General features: G+C 36.3%; 1 protein-coding gene across 1 annotated transcript in view; it reads right to left on the reverse strand.

Annotated features, from left to right (window-relative positions):
* Positions 1-24,497, reverse strand: part of Kif18a (kinesin family member 18A) — a 69,252-nt gene that overhangs the window by 8,576 nt on the left and 36,179 nt on the right. Inside the window, exons 13-15 of the mRNA XM_048443701.3 lie at positions 22,773-23,008; positions 2,376-2,793; positions 1,639-1,746 (exon numbers count right to left, since the gene is read on the reverse strand). Coding sequence (XP_048299658.3) covers positions 1,639-1,746; positions 2,376-2,793; positions 22,773-23,008 — 762 coding nt within the window. The remainder of the gene's footprint in view (positions 1-1,638; positions 1,747-2,375; positions 2,794-22,772; positions 23,009-24,497) is intronic.

Genomic DNA, 24,497 nt, shown 5'->3' on the forward strand with positions numbered 1-24,497 from the left:
ATGATACACCATACAACTTAGGCTATTGTCGTTAACAACATGTGAGGTTTGTAGTAGTTTTGCAAACTGATGACTTAAGGGCCTTTGTCCATTTTAGAAAACTCTTAGCCAGTATCTTATCAAATACTGTTTTTCTCTATTCTTCTTTTCTTCAGGAGACTGAAAACACGTATTTCCAGGTTTAAAAATGTAGGGTTCTGTACGTCTCCTGTGCTCCTGTTTTCTGTTTCTTCCTTTATCGGTTTAGGCACTTTTCTATGCACCTACCCTCCGGCTCATTAATATTCTCTTTTGTTGTGACTAATACCTTAAACTGATTGGTTGAGCTATGAATTTCAGTAAAACACATCTTTGTAGTTCTAGAATATCTACTTGATTAATTTTAACAGAATCTTTGGTGAATCTTACACCTTAGCTAATCTGGTGAAATGAATCATGCTTAAAATCAATAGTTCCTATTTGTTCATCCTTATTATCAATGGATCATTGTTTCTCTGATTGCTTTTCCTTCTTTAAGTCTTTTGGTTATGTGTCTTGACATTCCATAATTTTGTTTTAAAATCATGTATGGATATCTGTAAAGGTTACAGAGAGCATGCTCTAGTGATTTTAAATTTTAGTTTAGAAGAATATGGAATTGGAAAAATTACAAGAATTTAAGCAAAGACTGAGTTAGCCCAAGATTTCTTTTATGTTTTTCAGAATTGGTTTGTTTCTAGTTTATCCTATCCCTAGGGCATAACACCTTGATAATTTCAAATAAAATCCTGGGGTGTTTAAAAGACTCCCTTCTTCCATAGTTTTTGATCCCGATCCTTGGTATCCCTGAATGTCAAGCTCTGCTTAACACAGTGGTCTTTCGGCAGCTACTTTCAGCTGGGTTCTCAACAGCACTTAGAAGGCAAGCCTTAAAAGAAATGGCTACACAGAACAACCCTAGCTCAGTGAGAACTGTGAATGACTTAAAGTGTCATTCCAGCCTTATGCCATGAACTGGCAAGTCCTATAATAATGGGACTACAAAAACTAAGGCCTGGTTCCTGTAGCATGTTGTTTTCTTGGATGTTATATTCTCAAGTCCTGGTTACCACGATTGCTTTTTATAATAAGCTCTTAGTCAAATTTTTAATATAACATTTAATAAGCTGTTAGTTGTATTTTATTTAGCTGCTATAATTCAAAGACAATTTTAATTATTCTTGCTTGGTGGCTTTGTCTAATATAAGTTACAATGTCATGGCCAGAAATAGCAGACTCCTCGCTATACATTATATTTGGTATGCATCAAAATCCACTAAAACAACTGAACTTTAGGAGCAAAGAAATCCAGAATAAATATGCAAATAAGTAGACAATTGTCGTCAGAAGAAAAGTAAGAGTTAAATGACAGTTTGGAAGATAGAGGACTTTTCAAATCATTTTTAGTAACCTAACAATGGGATACTTCATATAAACTTCAAGTGAAATCTTGGGCTTCACTCATATTTCAATAATATAAATCCAGGGCTTCATGAGCACTTACTTAGCATGGATAGGATTAAATAAAAACTGAGAGTCCAACAATAATTGAAAGTTGTGGTAACTGAAAGTCTAAAGATGATCTTCTATACAGACTGAAACAGTTCCACTTCATCATACCTTGTTAACTTCCTTTTCCTCTTGGCAGCAGCAGTCATAGCCATATAGGACGGCACACTTGTTGATACAGGCCTAGACTCTTTAGTTGAAAATAAGGAAGATTCATGCCTAGACATTAACAATGAAGAATTAGAAGAGAATAAGTTCGATTTACACAGAAAAAACTGATTTACATATAGGAAGATATTCCTCTATATAAAAAGTTCCCTCGATTGAATTCTCTATTTAAAAAAAATACCAGTGACGATGTCAAACATTTCTGTATTTCTCACAGAAAAAAAAAGTACAGGTATCTTTCCTCCCATGTTTAGATTGGATGGATGTAATTATGCAGTCGAATGCTTGCTTGATGACATCCAGTCAGTCACACACTGGATATTGGGCTACACTGAATTCTGTATATTCCTTAACTGAGGCATTGATGACTAGTAGGAAGCATGGTAGTCCTTCATTAGTGGCTTAGGCCACACAGCATCAGAAAAGGAGCACAGATGAAATATATCTTAAAGTTTCTTCTAGTTTAAGGTCAATTGACATAGGATATCAAATGTATGATTTAAAAAAGTAGTTAGTATACCCACACTCAATTTATCAGTAATAAATAAGCAACTTTTATACCAAGGGGAGGATACTTGATCTATGAAATAAACCTCCAATATAAATAAAGAAGAGAAAGGACATTAACAGTTTCAAAGGCTTGGGGAAAAAAAGAATTGTAAAGTATTCTGTTTTTGTACCTGGGTAAACTGCTTTTGCTGTTTGGTAGTGATTCTGGTTCAGGCAATTTATTCTTCAGGCTCCTGATATCATCACATATAGTTAATGAAGAGTCTGCATTCTGTTTACACTCTGTTCTCCCATTGAGAGGAGAACCTACTTCACACGGCATTTTCAAAGAACTATCATTGGCTATGCTTGTAGTATGTGACAAAGGTCTTACTAAGGCTGGAGATGGGTTTTGAAGAGATTTTCTGCAGTCCTCTGGGGTATAAACAATAGGCTGAAGTTCCTTGCTAAAAGAATCGTTGAGCTGTGAACTTTCAGACAGTGGAGTCTTCTGAGCATGTTTTTCTTTCAAGGAGGAAGACAATAACTTTCTTCTGGTTCTCTTTTGTGGAGTAGTATCAAGCAAATTAGGTTCACTTGAGGTTGTGCCTGTTCAATAAAATTATAAAATTAAAAAATTCAATAATGTGACCTCAATAGTTATTTCCCAAATTGCAATAATTAAGAAAATAAAATCACTAGTAACGTATGTACCATTTGTTAGAAATCTGAAAGAGAATAACTAAGTAGAAAAGGAATAAAGTATGATTATTTATTAATAACTTTAATAGTAAATTTACTGAATAGATTTAAGAGTATAAATTCTTACTGTCAATAGATACATATGTATAGCTACATAGGTATAGCCATCTTTAAGTACTGAGCAATCAAAAATTCAAATTTCCAACCACTTCTGACAATTCACAAGCAATTTCCGGCGTTCATGTTTGTGATAGGGTTAAGAACAAATATTTACTGTTTGTAGCTACATATATGAATACTTATCCAACTATCAAATAACACCTGCTTAATAGGAGTAAGTGGCTGTATTGTCTAGATAAACAAGGAAGCAATTCCCAAGAAAATCTCATTTTTCCTTTCTATTTGTCAGCACCGCCATGAAGTCTATGTTTTAAAAATACTTACAACTAGAACAGTTGTGACTGTACAATCCTTCTAATTCAAATCTTTTAGTAATCTTTAATGGAAACACACTAAGGTAATTTTTAGGGTTTGAACCAAAATTAAGAAAACAAATTGTTCTGGTAAAACTTAAAGTGAATTCTCAGAGTCCTAGAAATGCTCACACCATTTAAGTATACAAATGTTTATCAAATGTCTTATATTAATATCCAAAATAATAACAGAATATAACCGTATAACTCATAAATTCTAATATATTTATCTTACATTTAATATTCCTGCCTGCTTCATTGCTATGACCTTCAAGAGACCTGACATGAAGTCTCTTAGCCTAATTTTTTGTAGAAAACTATGTTATTTCCATGAATTTTTAAAATCAGACAGAAAAGCTCCCAATTGATGTTACATTTGCTTTATTAGTTAATACTACTTAAATGCAGGTAGAAGCACCTATGTATTTCAGTAAGGCAATTCACAACTCCTGCTCAGTTAAAAATACATGTATGGCAATTACCAGATGTATGTGCATTATTCTTATTATGATAGTTGACAATTACCCTCTGGGAAACACAATTTAAAAACAGGAAGAAATAATGATCTCCATTCTACTAAGAAATTTGACTTTTCTGAGAACTAGATAAATGAGATCTAGATCTTAAAATAATTTTCCACTCCCTTTAACATGACATTTGTCAAATTTTCCATTACCAGATATTTTTATACTAATGCTGCAGTGTAAAGACAGTCACTCTTCTCCACTGTGCTGCTACCACCAATTTGGTGGCTAATAATAGCTAGAAGATTAACTTCTTTTCCCGTGAGAGACACAGGGGTACAGAAGACAGAAAACTATATTGAGGATAGAGAACTGAGTTGGGAGTCAGAAGACTTGACTTCTATTTCTGATTTTACCAAAGACCCAGTGAGTGACCTTGGGCAACTCACTTTAAGTAGTGTACACATTAATACCTTGTTGAAAAGTGGAGACGGCATCATTGTATAGAAAAAGGATTTTCTAGGATTAGATGATAGAAACATTTAGGGTTCAATGAAAAGTTTTGGAAATAAAAAAGTGCTTCAAATTAAAGAATTAAAATTTTAACAAGGGGGTAATTTATTTTCCAATACTCTATCAATAATCAATTCATAGTTACGTACAAAACAATATATTTCAAACAATTCCTTTCAGATGATAGATATAAAATTTATTAAGGTTAATCATAAATTAAAATATAAATCAAATGAATTAATTGTTGAAATAAGACCATAAATGTGTTACTTGTCATGTAAGAATAGTAACATACAAAACTTAGAAAAATGGTACAGAAAATTTCAAGGGGGTGGTGACAACCATAGTCACTACTTTTCTTCTATATATCTAATGTGAATAACCTTTTAAGTGATAATCTGACAACTGAATATAACGGAGAACTACTTTTTTCCTACAGCAAATAGTATACGAAATGAGAATCTTCCATAAGCCACCTGTCTTCTGGGATAATCTAAACATAGACTTAACATTGAACAATATATGTCCAGAACAATAACCGGTTAGAGAAAGAAATAATAACTTCATAATGATATATCATTAGCTAGAATTTTGCACTATGAAAGGCTGAGTTGGAGGAAATACATGCCAATATAGTAAATAGGGAATTATACTGATTGTTGTGCTTGGTGTAGAAATATACAAAATGTATATGATAGAGCTTTTCTTATCAGTTTTCAATTTATTTATTTAGATAAAATAGTGAGGGGGTAGACGGTCAATTTAAGACTGCCCAGGTAGAATACCTGACAAGAAAGGTTTAGAAGACAGTAGAAGCAAAACCAATATTCAAACAGTTCCACAAAAATTCAACACACTGTAACTATACACAAGGTTATGACCCCTCTTAGCAAAAACTTAAAACACGTAAGATATGACATTTCATTTCGAAGAAGCTTTCTAGAATATAATGATTTCTTTTTATTCAAATTTGACTCTCTAGGAAGGTACAACAAGTAGAACATGTAAGGTTAAGGTTACTATAATCTATATGCTCTAAGATCCACTGAATATGCTAGGCCTGTGTTTACAAAGAAGATTTGCTGTACTTTTCCATTAGAAGAAAGGGGTATACTGTAAATTTCCAGAAGAGCTGGTTTGGGGCAGATGTACCTAATTCAGCCTAAGAAAATGTTATCTATCAAGTGGAGATAGTTCTATTTATCAAGATTCCATAATTCTCAAACTTAGACTGTAGAAGTGATATAAAGGAACCTGAAAGGAGATTATATTCCTTTATAATGCCTCCATAAAAATCCAGAAAAGATGGCATATGCTTACAATCCTAGCACTCAGGAGGCCAAGGAAGGAGACTTGAGAGTTTAAGGTCAGCCTGAGTCATACAGCAACACCCTGTCAACAAACTAATCAACCAACCAACCACGGGTTAGCAAGGACAAAAGTTGAAATAGGAAATTAGTAATAGCCTGCCTCTACAGCTCATGTGAAAAATGATGACAGCTTGGATAGGGTACTTAGAGCAGTGATGGAGAAATATAGAAAGCATGCTAGAATTCAATTAGATGCGAATGATATAAAGTATGATTTGCTGTCCATCAGAGGGACCAAAGTAAGTAGTTCAGATGAGGAGTAAGTCATCTGAGTATCACTGGGGACTGATGTCAGAATGGCTCCCAAATACCAGTCTCCACTCAAATCTCTTATAAAATGGTGGCAGTGTTGGGGGGGGGGATAGGAAGAATTATCACTATATTGTCAAAGATCATAGTGAACGCAGAGCAAAGAATCCTCTTGTTTCGGTCTCTGTAGTAGCTGGAACACAGGAATGCATTTCCATGCCCAGCTTTTCATAAATAAAAGCATACTTATAATAACTTTGCCTGACCTAAGAGAAAAATACAGAGAAATAGAAGAAAATCTAGAAGGTACATCCTCCTGTATTACATTATTTTAGCCTCTACTATAAGAAAAGAATTATATCAATTATGGAATAGCTAAATAAAACATAAAACGTTCACAATTTCACAGCTACATATAACCACCTTTTATAGATTTGATATACAAGAGATATTTGTTAAATAATATAGTACTACTATATGAATTTTGTAAGCTTCTTGATTTTAATTTGGACAAAACAAAGGAAAAGGTCACCAAATACAAATCATGTATATAACAAACCTTCACAAACAGGAAATCTCAGAAAGGTATAGCAAAAGGAAATATGGCGGGTACAGTGTGTCAGTCAGTGTATTATGCTGTCACTAGGAAAGTGACCGCTTTATGTAATATGCATGACAATGTCTAAAACACACACACACACACACACACACACACACACACACACACACACACACACACACCTCGTAGGAGTGATGTCTGAGGTAGAGTAGGAAGAAGACAGCTGTTAAGAAACCAGCTCTTCAAAAGGACCAAGACCATTATACCTACAGAAATAGCTGACTCAAGCTAGTGGGAGCTCAAAAACCCCACATTGACAGCTGGGGATCCGGCATAAGACTGAATGAGGCCCTCTGAATGTAGGTGACAGTTGTGTGGCACGGACAGTTTGTGGCAATACTAGCAGTGGAACCAGTATTTATCCCTAGTGCATGATCCAGTCCTTTGGAGCCCATTCCCTATGGAGGGATACCTTGCTCAGCCTAGATACAAGAGGGAGGGCCATGGTCTTGGTCAGTGATGTGACAGACTTTGTTGACTTCCCATGGGAGGTCTCATTCACTCTGGGGAGGGGAGAAGGTGGGAGGGTAGTAGGAAGGGAAGGAGGGGAACAGAGATTGGTATGTAAACTAAGATTGTCAAAAACAAAGCAGAAGACAAAACAAACTCCACCTCTTTTAAGCCTAAATAACTATGGGGACAAGACTTTATTTGCATATACATGGTGCAGATGAAACAGAGAAAAATAAAATTTTAAGTCTGTATAAAAAGTGCTGGGAAAGTTGTGCATGTTTTATTTGGAATACCCATTGGTTGCTAAGACATAACATGAGGAAACGCAAGTTAGGAAGGAGAGGTGTAGTATGCACTGGTGTAGAGTTAAAAGGATATATGGAAACACGAAGGCAGTTGGGGAGCAGACTGTAAGGTAGAGAAGGCATATGCAGAAGATAACATTAAAGACCCTTTGAAAAAGATATATGGAAAACTACTACTGCTAAAGTTTCCTAAAGAACATACACATTCATAAAGAGTTAAAATAATACAGATTCCCAAATCCCCAAACATTATAGACCACTGGCATTGCTTTTGGTTGCCCTCTAGATCTTTACAAGAAGACCCTATTGTTGAAGACACCACATACTTGAGTCAAAGAATATGGCAACATCAATCTGGTAATGATCTGGAAGCTTCATCTAAAGACTAGCAGTGCACATAATATTGGAGGGTACTACAAATGTTATTTAGATAGAAAAGCAATCATCAATAATATCTAGCTGTGAATTCCATGAGCTACAAAAATGACTGGGCTGGCAAGATAAAGTCCACTAGTGTAATAGTGGAACAGATATCATGGGAGCAATCAACTACTTTCTGATTGAACTTAAGGCCCACTCTGGGACAAAACCCATACTTGGAACCATTATTGGCCAAGAACTTCTGACAAGACCGCTCAATATCCTAGGGAGAGTCCAGTACTGTTATTCTGTTAAAAGCACACAGTATTAAATAAATCAACTCTTAATGACATTGTTATACCAAAGATAAACATATCTTTCAACTTTTATTTGTAGTCGTATGATTAGCACAGAGAACTACAATTGGCCAAGATGCAGACAATAAGAAATAGTAGAATGCTCAGTTTTAAGAGGGAAATATACCCATCATCTACTTTCCGGAGGCTCAGGGATCATTGTAGAAGTGTGGGGGTGGGATTTGGAAATAGTGCAAGAGCAAGAGGCCATAAATAACTACAAGGAAACACTGTCTTCTAGACATGGCAGAGTAGGTGCATGTATGAACAGCTGTGACAACAGGCACAAAAACCTGTGTACGCCCAAACCAGAGTAATACCAAGCATGGAAGAGGAGTTAAGTACAACTCACTCCCACCATCACACCAGCTGTTGAACTCTTGGCAATGGTTAGCTGCTAGGATAGGGAGAGAAAGTTTTCTCTAATACTAATACTAATACTAATACTAATACTAATACTAATACTAATACTAATACTCTACTCTAATACTATAGTTCCTTGTTAAGTTGACCACACTCCAGTGGAAGACCAAAAGCTGAAGATTATATAGACAATATATATAGGCTCACAACCACCTGTGACTACAGCTATGGGTTTTAATACTCTTTTTCTGCACACATCCACACATAGACATGTACAAATACTCATCATTAAAATTAAAAGTAATATCAAAATTTTTAGAAGATTATGAGTAATATTTAATGACTGGTCAATGAAAAAGTAAAGTACTTATTTGCTATTCTCCCTTTCTCTCAATTTTCTGGGATTTGTTTTTAAAAGAATATGAAGAAATAATGTAGGTATAACAAAGCAACATGTTGGCAAATTTTGCTTTGAAAAATGAACTATGGGAGTTTAATGAAAAATACATTAAAAATATCTTGATGAAAATCACTGAATATGGCACAAAATACCTAAACACGTACAGATTAGCTGTATATCTCATGACATTATTCACATCTACCGATCATAAACCTGCTTTACCATTTGTATTTTTCAAAAATTTCAATTCTCTAGAAAGTCTATCTCAGCTGAAATACTTTCAGAACATAGAATAAACTTTTTCATCTTCTTACAAGTAGATTAAATAAACATTAGTATATTACAGCTTTGAAAAGCTTTTAATCTTCTATTAATATTTTCCTTTTATTTCTTCAATTAAGTTATACATTTTAGTAATCATATATTACATTTTTAGCATCATATATAATTACTATGATGATTTGGATTCACTGGAGTTGGAGTTACAGGAGGCTGTGAGACTTCTGACATTGGTGCTGACAAACAAGTTCAGGTCATTAGTAAGGACAGTACGCAGTCTTGGCTGTGAGCCCCCCTACCAGCCTCTCAAAGTGAAACGTGTTAAGTGATTATCTTAGTAACTATAAGAACTATTGCTTAATAGATAATTAATGAGAAGTCTATCTTAATTTTAAGCCAAATGTGTAGTTTTGTTGAATCATAACTATAGAAGAAAAGAAACTTGAATTCACATACAGAGATGTTTCTTCCTAGCAAAATACCTGAAAGTCTTGAAGGTCACAAATTCAAGGTTGCCCTTGGGTACAGAAGCTACCTTCAGATTCTTGAGACCTCCACCTCCAAAAAACCAAAACTACCCTACTTAGCTACTCTACCAAAACAGTCCTATCTACTAAACTTAGGAACAGTCTTCCTGTCCACCACAAGCCCCAACCCAAACAAAAGCAACAATAAAAACTGAAGTAATAAAGTAATTATTTCCATGATTTAGGACTTTTTATCAGCTTTCACATTCCTTAGTCATGGGAATAATATGGTTAGTATTCTCTATTTTTCACTGAATCTTCTAACTAGAGAGGTAGTCTGATTAATTGCAGACCACCAGAAAAGTCACATTGGTTACAATTTCAGAATGAGAATTTAGTGTTAGACAATCTCAGTGTTCATTAAAACTTTCTTATTTAATACTGTGCTGCTCAGTAGTAAGACAACTGACAGACTCCAACTCACAATGTCAATAATATTTGCTGCTGGCAAACTTTGAAGTCATTTTCTAGTTTATCTGGGATTTACCAGGGGGAAGCTCGGGGAAAGAAATAGAGGAACATGAAATAATGACAACAGGATTAATATAATAACTTACATAAGTCAAATTACCTCCACAGACCCCAAATCTATGAACAGAAAATGCCGCACTACTTACATGGTAGTATATAGAAACAGTATTTCTTGACTATTATTAGGAAAGAAAGTAAGTGTGTTAACAATGGCTATCTTTATAACTTAAAATTGGGGTACTTTAAAAATTTGCATTTATGAAGCCCTGGGTTCCCAGCACTATAAACTTCCCTAAACCTATAAGGCCTACTTAAATATGAATAAACAATAGAAAAAAATATAATATTTATCCATGTTTAGGACTCATGTATGCATAATATGTATCTCTTTCAAGATATGCACAGGTATGTATACTTTGTAATAATCAGAGAGAAACAAGAGAAAAGATAACACAATTAGGTAAATCAAATAATTAGGCAATCAATTTAGAACTAATTACATTAGAAAAAGTATATAACAATTTTCTCTTTCATTTATTCATTTAGGAAGGTACATTATACAATTTTATTAGACAGAATAATTTGATGACTATCAAGTGCTTTAAAAACATACACACTACCTGACCTACCTATTATTCTTTTAGGGATACAGTCTAAGAGATGATTAGACAACTTATAGCACATATGTACAGAGAATTTGGTGGTTTACTTATCAGAAGAATGAAGTAAAAACAAACCCAGTGTTTCTTAGTGTATTATTAGATGACTATAACACGTAGCAATCAGTAGAAAGTTAGCAGTTGGGGTGTAGTTTAGCATCTGAGTGCTTGTTTGCATGCACAGGGGTCTGTGTTCAATCTTTAACACCACAAAACAAGTGACTTAAATTCATGTGGTTCAGTTGGGCGGTGGTGGCACACACCTTTAATCCCAGCACTCTGGAGGCAGAGGCAGGCGGATCTCTGTATTTATTGGTAACAAAACCCCAGAACAAGCCCACTGTCTTAATCCAAAGGTTAATACGGTGAAGGAAGAAAACTTACAAATGAATTATTGACATAGTTTCCAACTCTTACAGTTTGCTGGAGACAAGAAGGCACACTACAGCTATACCAACACTAAGACTTGAGCAAAGGGAGTTTCATAAAAAGAGTACAATTTTCATTAGAGTTTTACTGCAGAGAAAGACTCAGGGTGTGGGATGGAGAAAATGGGAGCAGCATCTGGGACTGAAAAAAAAAAAAAAAAACCTTGGAAACTGCAGAGGCCTGGCTCAGAAAGCCTGCTGAAAGGAAGGCTGATACCGCTGTCTGTGACTTGGCGATGGCTCAGGAAAGCCTTTGAAGCCACCATAGGATCTCTGCACTTTACTGGAAGATAGTTTGGTGGTAGATGTGGATTAGACTCACAGGAGAGATTAGAAAAATGAGAACCAGTTTATACATCACCACAATTACTCATTTCTTGCATCAAAGTTTCTCAGAATGTTCTAAAATAAATTGCATTAAGAAATAAAGAACATTCTTTTCGCTTTCTCTTTATTAAATAAATACTTAAGACACAAAATTAACTGTCAATTCATATGGTTTCCTTATGCAGAGGGGCAATAAATTTTATTTTTCAGCTTATTGAAATATTTCACAGGTGGTTCCTTTAAATAAGGAGACATGATCATTTGTCACTAATGAGTTTAAAATCCTTCTCTTAAAAATTGGGCAGGCCTTCTGGGTCATTGTTCGATGTGCCAAATTACATGTTCTGAGTGATCTTACCCAGAGGAACCGATTTATCATAAGCTTACGGTTGCAAATGTTAAGAGATTTAGTATAGAGCTGTACATTAGTATAAAGCAGAAGGCAGCATTTAGCAAACATGAGTCACAGGCTAAAAAGCTGGCTGTATGTGACAGGGAGACATTGATGAATGGGATTAGCTCTAATTGATATTTGGTACAAAACGATGGCAAGGATTCTTCCTTTGCTAGCACCTCTGCTAATGCAAGTAAGAGAAGGTATTCTGGGAACCAAAGCAAAAAAAGAAAAGGAAAAAACCTAGAGGGCAAAGTTCTAGAGAGATATGCATTTCTATGAACACTTTTGGCTACAAATAATTGATACAATTATTGTACTAATCATATATCGATTCTTTTCCTCAGATCTGCAACTTAAAAAATTCATGGAAGTCAGTTACACAGGTAAATAAATTAAAAAATTTAAGAGTTATGTATGTACCCCCACACAGCGGTACACACTTTAGCCAATTGGGAGCTAACACAGAAATCTGAGTGCTTCCCTGGGCTACCCTGCGAGTGCAATGGCAGTTTGGGCAACTTACTGGGACATCCTATCTCAAAAGTGTCCCAACAACAGACAGACAATTAACATCAACCCTTCTCAAAAGCAAGCAAGTAAGCAAATAAAGAAAAAAGGGGACCTGTGGAGGTTTGTAAGTGGTAACATAATTACCTAGTATATTCAGGGCCCTGGGTTAAAATAGTACTGAAAACCAAACCAAAACACTCACACAAATAAAAGGTGCTATCAAAGAAGCAATACCATTGTGACAATATATCATTAACTCCTATAAAGAAAATATCAATTATAAACAAAATATTACAAACAATATAATTTTCCACATACTTAAGAATTATTACAGTGGTTTAATAAAATACAGCAGTTAAGAGTTAAGTCAACCAAAACCCTTTGACCTTTCCCTCTGTGTAAAATAGTAGAAAATACGATTTCTACACAGTTTTATTCTCACAGCACTTGTAAATATTTAAGACGTAAAAAAAAAAAACCAAACAAAAAACAAAAACAAGGCAAAGTATCTTTACAGACATATTTATGGTTATATGTGAATAAGTAAACACTGTCATAATGTACTTGGAGAGGAAGAGGCAAATGCAATGTATTTAGGGCCCTGAATATAACTTGTGCTTATTGGTAATGACTAAAAGTGGGAAAAATATGGAAGATTTAACAATAAATAGTTCTGCTCCCATCCATTTGTCATTTGAAAATTATAAAGATTTTGTATTTACATATTTCCTTGTCGGCAAACTCTTGTAGGGGAGATCTGAGCTGACAGAGGAAGGCTGCATTCACTAAGAGCATCTGTACTGTGAGAGACTGGCTTCTACTAGTGTTTTTCCTTTTATTGTGCTTTAAGATCAAAGCACGGACAGAGCAAAAAAGAAAACAAACCAGAGAGAAAGGTTAGAGACAGAAATAATACAAACTGTGAGTTTCCAGATGGGTAATGAGGAAGTCTTGACTTTTCATTTAATGTCAAAATTTTATCAATTCCATAAATAAACCTTGTCCGTCAGTACGCTCAGTTCTCTGTCAGTGAGTTTTCTGTTTTAAGACCCAAGATAGGTGTACACTTTACTCTATAGACATACAAACTTAAAGATTTAAAGTTACATATCTAGCCATAAAGTTTGAAGTACTGATATTGGCAAAGTACTGACATTTTAACAATGAAAGAAATTATTTTTTCCTGAATAAGAAATAATGGTTATTAATACAGAGCAAAAATGTTAAGAGCAGCCTGCATAAAAAATATAAAATATCTACAGATAGTCATGTGTCGTAGCGCATGCACCTAAATCCCAGCACTCAGGAGGGACAGCCAAGTGGGCCTCTGAATACAAGGCCAGTCAAAGCTTACACTCAGTGATGCCCTGTCTCAACAAACAAACAAATAAACAAGCCCTAAGGATATCTTTAATAAAAAATGGAGAGAAATGAAGAAAATGCTCAAGTAGCTGAGGACATGGGCAAACAGAGAAAATCTGGTAAAAAAGAACGAAGACTAAGCTATGAATTTTGAAGCAGAGTTTATTTCCTTAGAATTGAAAAATAATTAGTTTAACATTCAGCTTCTAGGTGTTACAACAAAAGCTATTTCAAAACAATGAATAACGAAGAGGAACTAGAATTACTATAATAGAAAAACAGCTACCAGGGCTGGAGAGATGGCTCAGTGGTTAAGAGCAAGGGCTGCTCTTTCAGACTATCTGAGTTTAATTCCCAGCATATGGCAGTTCACAAATGTCTACAACTCTAGTTCCAGGGGATGATACCCTTAGACAAATGTGCACATAAAAATAAAAAAGAAAAACAGTTACCTGCTCTAAAGAGTAGAGATTTCAATAATAAAATCACACGTGCCTACACTTAATATGTGTAAAACAAAGGTACTCACAAACATCCACACAATTTATGGATGGAAAATGATTACAAGACCATTGAGAAAAAAAATTTAAGTAAAATTTTAGCACCCAAAAGGATACCACAACACCTCAAAGTTAGAGGGAAGTGATAAATAAGAGCTAATACCCCATAGTTTTTGCATCCAGACCAACAGCTTTAAATACTATATAAATGTTATCAATCATCAAAGCTAGAGTTAATCATAACTCTCTCATGAATTTCATATTCTTAACTGCCTACGAGGACATCTCCATTTTGAATACACCTTAAGGCAAATTTAACTAGCCCCATACTAAATTTCTATATATATATAAACTAGTTTGTCTCTGAAAAACTATTCCAGGTGAGGTTCTTTCCAACCCCTTTAACATGAACACATTCTTTAAGATGTCAAGTTTAAAAATCTTATGAGCCATACTATTGTCTCAGTAATTGAGGCAACTTCATCTTTACATAATATAGTCTCCTAACCCTCCAAACTTTCCTTGTCATAACATATTCTCAACATTGTAGCTGCTCAACTCACAGCACACAGCAAGCCCACCATTTACACTCAGATCATGCTATACATCCCCATGTCATGCAGAATAAAAAAGTAACTCTTAATAATAATCCTGTGTGATCTGCCTTCTCTTTAATCTGATTCTAGCATTTACCGTCCTTTGTCAAGAGTTGTGTTTCATGCTTGCCTTTCTTGGAACAACTAAGACAAAATTTCAAGTTATGATTTAGCATGGCTTACTCGCCTTACTTGAAAAACAGTCTAGATACTCCGGCTGTACCTGGAAGATCCTTAGAGTTTATCAGTGAAACTACCCTTTTTATGCTTGCAAAAAACAGCAAATTATCTGCAATCTACTTCTAAACTCTGTTTAATTGAAGTACATTCTCTTTCCTTACCAGTTGATCAGTTCAATGAGGAAGGAGCTTATTTTGCTTTTAAAATATATTTTTGAGTCTGGCTTACCTCACTCAGTAAAGCGTTTTCTATGTCCATCCATTTGCATGCAAAATTCAAGATGTCATTGTTTTTTACCGCTGAGTAAAACTCTAGTGTATATATGTTCCACACCTTCTTTAACCATTCTTCTATTGAGGGGCACCTAGGTTGTTTCCAGGTTCTGGCTATTACAAATAGTGCTGCTATGAACATAGTTGAACAAATGCTTTTGTGGTATGATAGGGCATCTCTTGGGTATATTCCCAGGAGTGGGATTGCTGGGTCCTGAGGGAGGTTGACTCCCAGTTTCCTGAGAAACCGCCACACTGATTTCCACAGTGGCTGTACAAGTTTGCATTCCCACCAACAATGGATGAGAGTTCCCCTCTCTCCACATCCTCTCCAGCATAGGCTATCATTGGTGTTTTTGACTTTAGCTAATCTGACCGGTGTATTCACTCATAAGTGGATTCTAGCCATAATTAAAGGTCTTTGAGCCTATTATTAGAGATCTTAGAGAAGCTAAATAAGAAGGTGAACCTGAAGAAAATCATGTACTTATCCTCCTGGAGACTGGAAATAGACAAGAGTCCCAGGTAACCTCGGGTGCATGGGGGGGGGGGGGGACGGTTGTTGGAAGGGGAGAGGGTTAGAGAGAAGGGAGTAGGGGAGGAATGGGGGACTCGGGGGACTGAGATGGGGGGAGGGAGGAAGGATGGATATGGGATCAGGGAAGAATATATCTCAACTAAGGGAGTCATTTTAGGGTTTACAAGAGACTTGATTATAAGTGGGATCCCAGGTCCAAGGAGAGATCCCCAGATTGTTCTCTAGACAGAGGAGAGGGTGTCTGAACCGGCCTTGGCCTATAACCATACTGATGAAGATTTTGCTTATCACCATAGATCCTTCATCCGACGATGGATGGCGATACAGACGGAGACCCACATTGGAGCACCGGACTGAGCCCCCCATGGTCCAAATGAGGGGCAGAAGGAGGAAGAACATGAAAAGAAACTCAGGACCGCGAGAGGTGCGATCACCCACTGATACAAGGGGACTGATCTAATGAGAGTTCACCAAGGCCAGTTGGACTGGGACTGAACGAACACGTGATTCAACCAGATTTTCTGAATGTGGCCGGATTCTCTGAATGTGGCTGGCCCGGAGCCTTTCTGAAAAGCCATTGACAATGACACTGGGACTTGTTTCCTCTGCATATACTGGATTTTTGGGATCCAGTCTGTTTGGATACTCACCTTCCTGGACCTGGAGGGAGGGGGGAGGAACTTGAACTTCTCACAGGGCAGGAAACCCTGACTGCTCTTAGGGATGGAGAGGGAGGAGGAGGGGGGGGGTAGGAGGGTGTTGGGAGGAGGGGCGGAAATGGAAACTTTCATAATTTAACAGACTTTGAAAAAAAAAATATATTTTGAGACAATTACATCTCCCCCTTTCCTTTCCTATTTCCAAATGCTCCCATGTACTGCCCCTGTCCTCTTCAAATTCATGTCTTCCATATTTCTAAATGTTATTGTGTCTCTGTGAGTATGTCTACGTGCATATTCCTAAGTACTTTATATCCAGTAATTCTTTATTATTGATGAATAAACAAATATCCTCATACTTAGGTGCCTGTTAATAAACATTTTACTGAAATGATTGGTAGGTAATTCATAGAAAAAAACAATAAAAGTTTTATTTCATTGCTGACAAATATAGTCTGTGCAAGTACATTGTAACTGAGATAGGGGTTTAAAATAAGGAATAATATCCTTTAATAGCAGGTAGTTGGTAGTTTTCAGTCTTTTTGTTAAAACCCTGCTTCCTTTCCAACATCTTGAACTCATTATAAAGAGGCAAGTGCAAGAGATGAAAATATAAGTGTCACTTTCCAAATATCTCATCTAGGTAAATTCTAATGATAATAATGTTTCATTAAAAGAAAAATGATAATAAATGTACATTTACATATTAGAGTGAGAAGAGGGGAGAATGAAATGGGGAGAGATTTTCAAATAATATATCTAACTCCTGTCATCTTAATATAACCCTGTCTCGAAAAACCAACCCCCCCACCAAAAAAAATCCCAAAACGTAGAAAGCCCCCACCCAAGTAATAAAAGGGCCTGGTTCTGCTTAGCTCCTGAGATCAGGCAAGAATGAGTGCATTCAGAGAGATAGAACATGAGCTGCATGGGTAGTGAGGTAGAGAGGACCTGAGAGAAACTGCAGGTGGAAAAAGAATATGATCAATACATTGCATGTAAATGTTTTTTAACTTCTGCTAATAAAATAGGTGTAGCTAATCCAAACAAATCTTTCTTCTGAAGATAACTAAAAATCTGTACAAAGTGAAAACATCAGTTTGAAAGCACCGAATTGTTAACAAAACTGTTGAGAGCTACATGTAAAACGAGAAGCTGGAAGCTAAGGATGGTCATGTCTAAAATTAAAGCTAATTTTTCTTTAAGGTTATCTGCTAGTTGTTGAAATCTGTTTTCTGTTTCCGTGATAATTACTGACCAAAGTAACTTAGGGTAATGGGTTTACTTCAGCCTACAGTATATAAAGTCCACCCTCTATCAAAGTCAGGACAAGAGCTTAAGACAGGAACCTGAATACAAGACCTGAAGCAGAACTCATAGACGGACAAGGCTTATTTGTTGCTCACTATTTCTGTTCAGATTTCTTAAACAACCTACTGTGGGCTGGGCCCTCCTCCATCAATAAGAAAGCAAGAAAATGCCCTACAGACATATCCATAGGTCAATCTGAAAGAGGCTGTTTCTCGGTTATGGGTCCCTCTTCAAAGGTATATCAAGTTGATAACCAAAAGAGAAATTTTAGCATTGCTAGAGGAAGTGACAAAAAAAGCTCAGTACACTGGGAGCACTTGAGAGTGAGAGGTAACAAAGCTTCATGAAGGATGTCAGGTCACTAGACAATTCTCCACAATGGACTACATAAATGTAAAAATACAGAACGACTAAAGATTTGATAAAGCACTGTGTGCAGTGGTATAAACTCATAATCCAACACTCAGGATGCAGAGGCAGGAGGATTTCAAGTTTGAGGCTAGCTTTGGCTTCAAGTTGCAGGCTTGAAGTATGAATTATATAGTCAAGACTTTGTGTAAGAAATAAATTCCTGGGGCTGGAGAGATGGCTGCTCTTCCAGAAGACCAGGATTCAATTCCCAGCAACCATACGGCAGCTCACAACTGTCTGTAACTCCAGTTCCAGGGGATCCAACACCTTCCCTCAGATACACATGCAAGCAAAACACCAATGTATATAAAATAATAAATAAATTAAAAGAGAATTAAGTTCTTTATCTTCAAAAAAAGAAACAAATTCCTCTTAAAACCCCAAATAACAACAAAAACCTTGAGCAACTCAACAAACACCCAAAAATATATAGTAAATGATGCAGCAATGCTATCAGCAATCCAAATAGTAATAAATTCTAAAGGCATGTGTTACTGCTCTGGTTTACAGAAAGATTAAACATGAACTTGCTAGTCAATAAGTACTAGGTACAGGTATTGTATCCTTTATCCTAAACACCAGAGACAATAATTGAATACACACACACACACACACACACACACACACACACACACACACACACACAAATTTAGGATATTTGTATAGACATATGCAACTTGAAGATAAAAATTGAGCCAAAATTCAAAACTTCTGATTGTCACATTGGTTCTCAGCTTCAGTTTTGAGGCATCTGGGATTTTAGGTATCTACACAAGAAACTTACACTTTTTGGAGCTCAAAATTTTCAAAGTACTTATACTGAAAAAATTATTTTTGCTTTCTAATCTAGTAAATCAGTTTCTAGGAAAGCATAGATGCAAATACACACAGCTATGGTTTGAATATAAAATGTCTCACACAGGCACATGTGTTAAATAAGCAGTAGGTGCCCTCTTGGGAGGTTTTAGAAACTCTTGGAGGTTGGACATCACAGGAAGACGTGAGTGCATAAATTACAAGGTTATACCTGGCCCCCAGCACCCCCCCCATTCTCTCTGCTCCCTATCTGCCAACTCCTCCACAATGTGCTCCTGCTCATAGCATGGTCTGCCCACGTGATCATGGACTGAATCTTTTGAAAAATCTTCGATCAAAATAAAACCTTTCTCAGGAATCTGTTTAGAACAATGCAAATTCTGAGTAACACACATAGGCATAATCTCTAAGGCATTATTCAACAGAATACTGATTAAATCACTGCAAATTTATTTTGGAGGCTCTCAAAGTTTTAAATGAGGTAAATTTCTGATGTAGGTATACTTAAAATGTTTATAGAAAACTCAGGAACCGAGAAAACTTGCAGACCCAAATGTAATGTGCTAGCATTCATGTGGAACCAAACAAATAGCTAGGCTTACTCAATAAAAACATATTTGTGTAACAAACCCAGAGAGCTCAAGGGAAGGCAGAAGATGCAAGTGAGAGAGCGCATATAAAGATGACCAAATTGGTAATATCGGTTATCTCAACGACAAGGCATTCTGCTTGTTATTCTACATTGCTAAAAAGTGTCATTTTAAACCAAGATTTTAGGCTAGTTTTGTAATGAAAATATCTTAGGCACAATTTGTTAGAAAAATGAGAGAAAACTAAAGAAAAAAACTAAAAAAAACTAACTAAAAAAACAAAAGAAAAACACTAAATTCTATAGTACTGATTTTAAGGTTGGATTATAGAATGTAATATTATTTATTATAAGCTTTGGTCTTTAGTTGAAGTTAAATTTAAATAAGAATGAGAATTAAATGAGACTGCTAGTTACTCAGAACATCAGTATATACATGCTTGTAGGGCCTGGGAGATTCTTGTTAATTAAAATTACTTAGAAGCTAGTTTCTTTGATAGTGGTCATCAAATAACTAAATCTACTGAAAGGCAACCAACTGTTCTGTAGATTGGAATATAAATAGTCTCCTCAGAAATAATGCTACCACTAACTAAAATAAAAAAAGTTTCTTGGTATAACTCTAATCAAGTAAGTGAAAGATCTATTTGACAAGAACTTTAAGGTTTTGAAGAAAGAAATTGAAGAGGATACCAGAAAATGGAAGAATCTCCCATGCTCTTGGATTGGGAGGATCAACATAGAAAAAAATGGCAATTCTACCAAAAGCAATCTATAGATTCAATGCAATCCCCATCAAAATCCCAACAAAATTCTTCACAGACCTTGATAGAACAATAATCAAGTTTATATAACAAAACAAAAAACCCAGGATAGCCAAAACAACCCTATACAATAAAAGTACTTCCGGACGCATTACCATCCCTGACTTCAAACTCTATTACAAAGCTACAGTAATGAAAACTGCTTGGTATTGGCACAAAAACAGAGATGTTGACCAATGGAATTGAATTGAAGACCCAGATATTAACCCACAAACCTATGAACACCTGATTTTCGACAAAGGAGCTAAAATTAGACAATGGAAGAAAGAAAGCATCTTTAACAAATGGAGCTGGCATAACTGGATGTCAATCTGTAGAAGAATGAAAATAGATCCATATCTATCACCGTGCACAAAACTCAAGTCCAAATGGATTAAAGACTTCAATATTAATCTGACCACACTGAACCTGATAGAAGAGGAAGTGGGAAGTAGTCTACAAGATATAGGCACAGGATACCACTTCCAAGGTAGAACCCCAGTAGCACAGACAATAAAAGCAACAATGAATAAATGGGACCTCCTGAAACTGAGAAGCTTCTGTAAAGCAAAGGACACTGTCACTAAGACAAAAAGGCTACCTTCGAACTGGGAGAAGATCTTCACCACCCCTCATCAGACAAAGATCTGATCTCTAAAATATACAAAGAACTCAAGAAACTAGACACTAAAACTCTAATTAATTCAATTAAAAAATGGGGTACTGAATTGAACAGAGAATTCTCAACAGAAGAAGTTCAAATGGCCAAAAGACACTTAAGGTCATGCTCAACCTCCTTAGCAATCAGGAAAATGCAAATCAAAACAACTTTGAGATACCATCTTACACCTGTCAGAATGGCTAAAATCAAAAACACCAATGATAGCCTATGCTGGAGAGGATGTGGAATAAGGAGAACACTCATCCATTGTTGGTGGGAATGGTAACTTGTGCAGCCACTTTGGTAATCAGTGTGGCGGTTTCTCAAAAAACTGGGAGTCAACCGACCTCAGGACCCAGCAATTCCACTCTTAGGAATATACTCAAGAGATGCCCTATCATACAATAAAAACATTTGTTCAACTATGTTCATAGCAGCAACATTTTTAATAGCCAGAATCTGGAAACAACCTAGGTGCCCCTCAATAGAAGAATGGTTAAAGAAAGTGTGGAACGTATACACATTAGAGTTTTACTCAGCGGTAAAAAACAATGACATCTTGAATTTTGCATGTAAATGAATGGAAATAGAAAACGCTTTACTGAGTGAGGTAACCTAGACCCCAAAAGATGAATATGGTATGCACTCACTCATAAGTGGATTCTAGCCATAATTAAAGACTTTGAGCCTATAATTAGTGATCCTAGAGAAGCTAAATAAGAAGGTGAATCCAAAGAAAATTATATAGTTATCCTCCTGGATATTGGAAGTAGACAAGACTGCCAGGCAAAACTTGGGTGCACGGGGGTGGGGGAGTGGATGTAAGGGGAGATTGGTAGAGAGAAGGGAGAAAGGGAGGATCTGGGAGAGCTTGGGGGAATGGAATGGGTGGGATGGAGGAAGGGTGGATATAGGAGCAGGGAAGTAAATATCTTAATTAAGGGAGCCATTTTAGGGTTTGCAAGAGACTTGACTCTAGAGGGGTCCCCAGGTCCAAGGAGAGGTCCCCAGATTGTTCCTTGGACAGCAGAGGAGAGGGTGCCTGAACTGGCCTTGTCCCATAGCCACACTGTTGAATATCTTGCATATCACCATAGAACCTTCATCTGGCGATGGATGGCGATAGAGACAGAGACCCACATTGGAGCACTGGACTGAGCTCCCAAGGTCCAAATGAGGAGCAGAAGAAGGAAGAACATTAGCAAGGAAGTCAGGACCACGAGGGGTGCGTCCATCCACTGAGAAGGTGGGACTGATCTAATGGGAGCTCACCAAGGCCAGCTGGACTGGGAGTGATGGAGTATGTGATCAAACTGGACCCTCTGAATGTGGCTGGCAATGAAGGCTGACTGAGAAGCCAAGGACAATAGCAAGAATGGTTTTTGATTTTACTGCATGAACTGACTTTGTGGGAGCCTGGTTTGTTTGGATGCTCACCTTCATAGACCTGGATGAAGGGGGGGAGGACGTTGGACTTCCCACAGGGCAGGGAACCCTGACTGCTCTTAGGACTAGAGTGAGAAGGAGTTGGGGATGGGGAGGGAAAAGGGAGGCGGGGGAGGACATGGAAATTTTTAATAAATAAATAAAAAAAAAGCATACATGCTAGTAACACTATAGATCAAAAAAAAAAAAAAAAAAAAAAAAAACCAAAGTTGTACTTACAATAAGGAATAGCCTGAATGGGTCCAAGCTGTGGGAAGGTCATAAGTAGGGAAATCCCTGGAAGATTACTCTGGTTTGAATGTTCAGTAGTTTGGTCGGCCCAAACCACCACCTTCTTCCTCTCCACCAAACGCTCAATATCTTCGAAGTCAGAATCAAAAGCATCCTTTGACAGATCAGTTTTTTTCGTCATGCAATACTTTTTCCTTAAGGCTGGAAGTAAAGCATTCAATACTCTACGAAGAGAAGATGACAAGAAAAAAGCAAGAAACAAAGTTGTCAAGACACTATTACTGTTCTTTTGCAAAACAGGCAAAGTATTATAATATCATTAAAATGATTTCTCTCATAATATTACTTGGCAAATTCTCTAGCGAAGCCTGAACCAGTATAGGGGAGGTCAAATTGTCCTTTCCTAAGACTACCTCTGTCCCTCTTTCCCTTAGTACCCAGGTAAACATCAATTATTAAAACCTTTTCAAAATTAAAATTTGCTTTGTAAAAATTGTGATTTCACCCAAACAGCTCAACATATACTTAATACATTCAGTATAAAGAGAATCCTGGATGGGAATCAGGAAAACAAGGCGTCTGTGTGACCCTGAGGGATATACCTGGCTGGAACACTGCCATCTTACAAGTCCTCAATTTCTCTCTGCCACTTTTTTGATTACGACTAACCTACAGCTTGATAGGCATTGCATCAATATTAAACCTATGGACATTGTGGTATAGGGAATACACGATGCAGTTTAGCAACTACACAGAAGATAGAAAGTGAACAAGTTAGAGTAGCAAGTGTTGGAAAGGGGCTGCAGATCTGAGGAGAGGAGGCCAGCTACAGTAGGACAGACTTACATCCCCGTACTTTCGGCAACTGTATTGTGCAGAGTAAGATTACTAGGTTTGAAAGTGCTATGAAAGCTTTGTTTTGATGTTAGGAATATTTCATAATTTCCAGATTGGAAATGACAAGTGTTTCACTATATTTAAAGTGTGTGTTTAAGCAACAGGCATTATTGGGATTGCCTACTTTCCTTTGGAAAGTCTGACATTTTTATCTGTCACATAAATCACCCCAATAAAACCCTGAGTCACTGACAGAACCCAATTTCCAATGTGATGTTATGTCATAGCTTTTTGCTGAAATTAAGCATATACTATACAAGATTCCTCCTTTCTGAAGTTAGAATCTCACTATTACCACACAGATCTGGGGGTTTGCAAATTTACAGGAATCTTGCTTCTGCCTCTGCATGCTAGAGTTAAAGGCAAATGCCATCCTGTTTGGCACTTAACAAGATTCTTTAAATTTTATTTGTCTAATCTCTTCCGAACTATCCAATACACCTTTCCATTTTGCTGGTTTTATTTTGTATTGTTTGCTAAACTAACTCATAGCTTTGAGTATAACTATATGAATCTCATGAACATTAGTAAATAATTAAACCTGGGAAAAATTTAAAAAACTCAAGTACCATGTTATGTTTATATAATAATTTATTTTAATGAATGAGAATCCAAGGCTTAGCAATGCTACATAGTTTCTACAAGGGTCTATTGCTAAAACAAGCAGAATTCAAGACTGAGCCGAAAAACTCATTCACGTTCTACAATGTTACATTGCTTTGGAGATAATTTGGTTCACTAGTTGTTAAAATCAATTGGAATCGATTTTATCTCATTATTTCATTGTTAAGGTAAAGCTTATTAAGGCATATCAAT

Source organism: Myodes glareolus, chromosome 10 (assembly GCF_982192425.1).
Source record: "Myodes glareolus chromosome 10, mMyoGla1.1, whole genome shotgun sequence".
NCBI lineage: Eukaryota > Metazoa > Chordata > Mammalia > Rodentia > Cricetidae > Myodes > Myodes glareolus.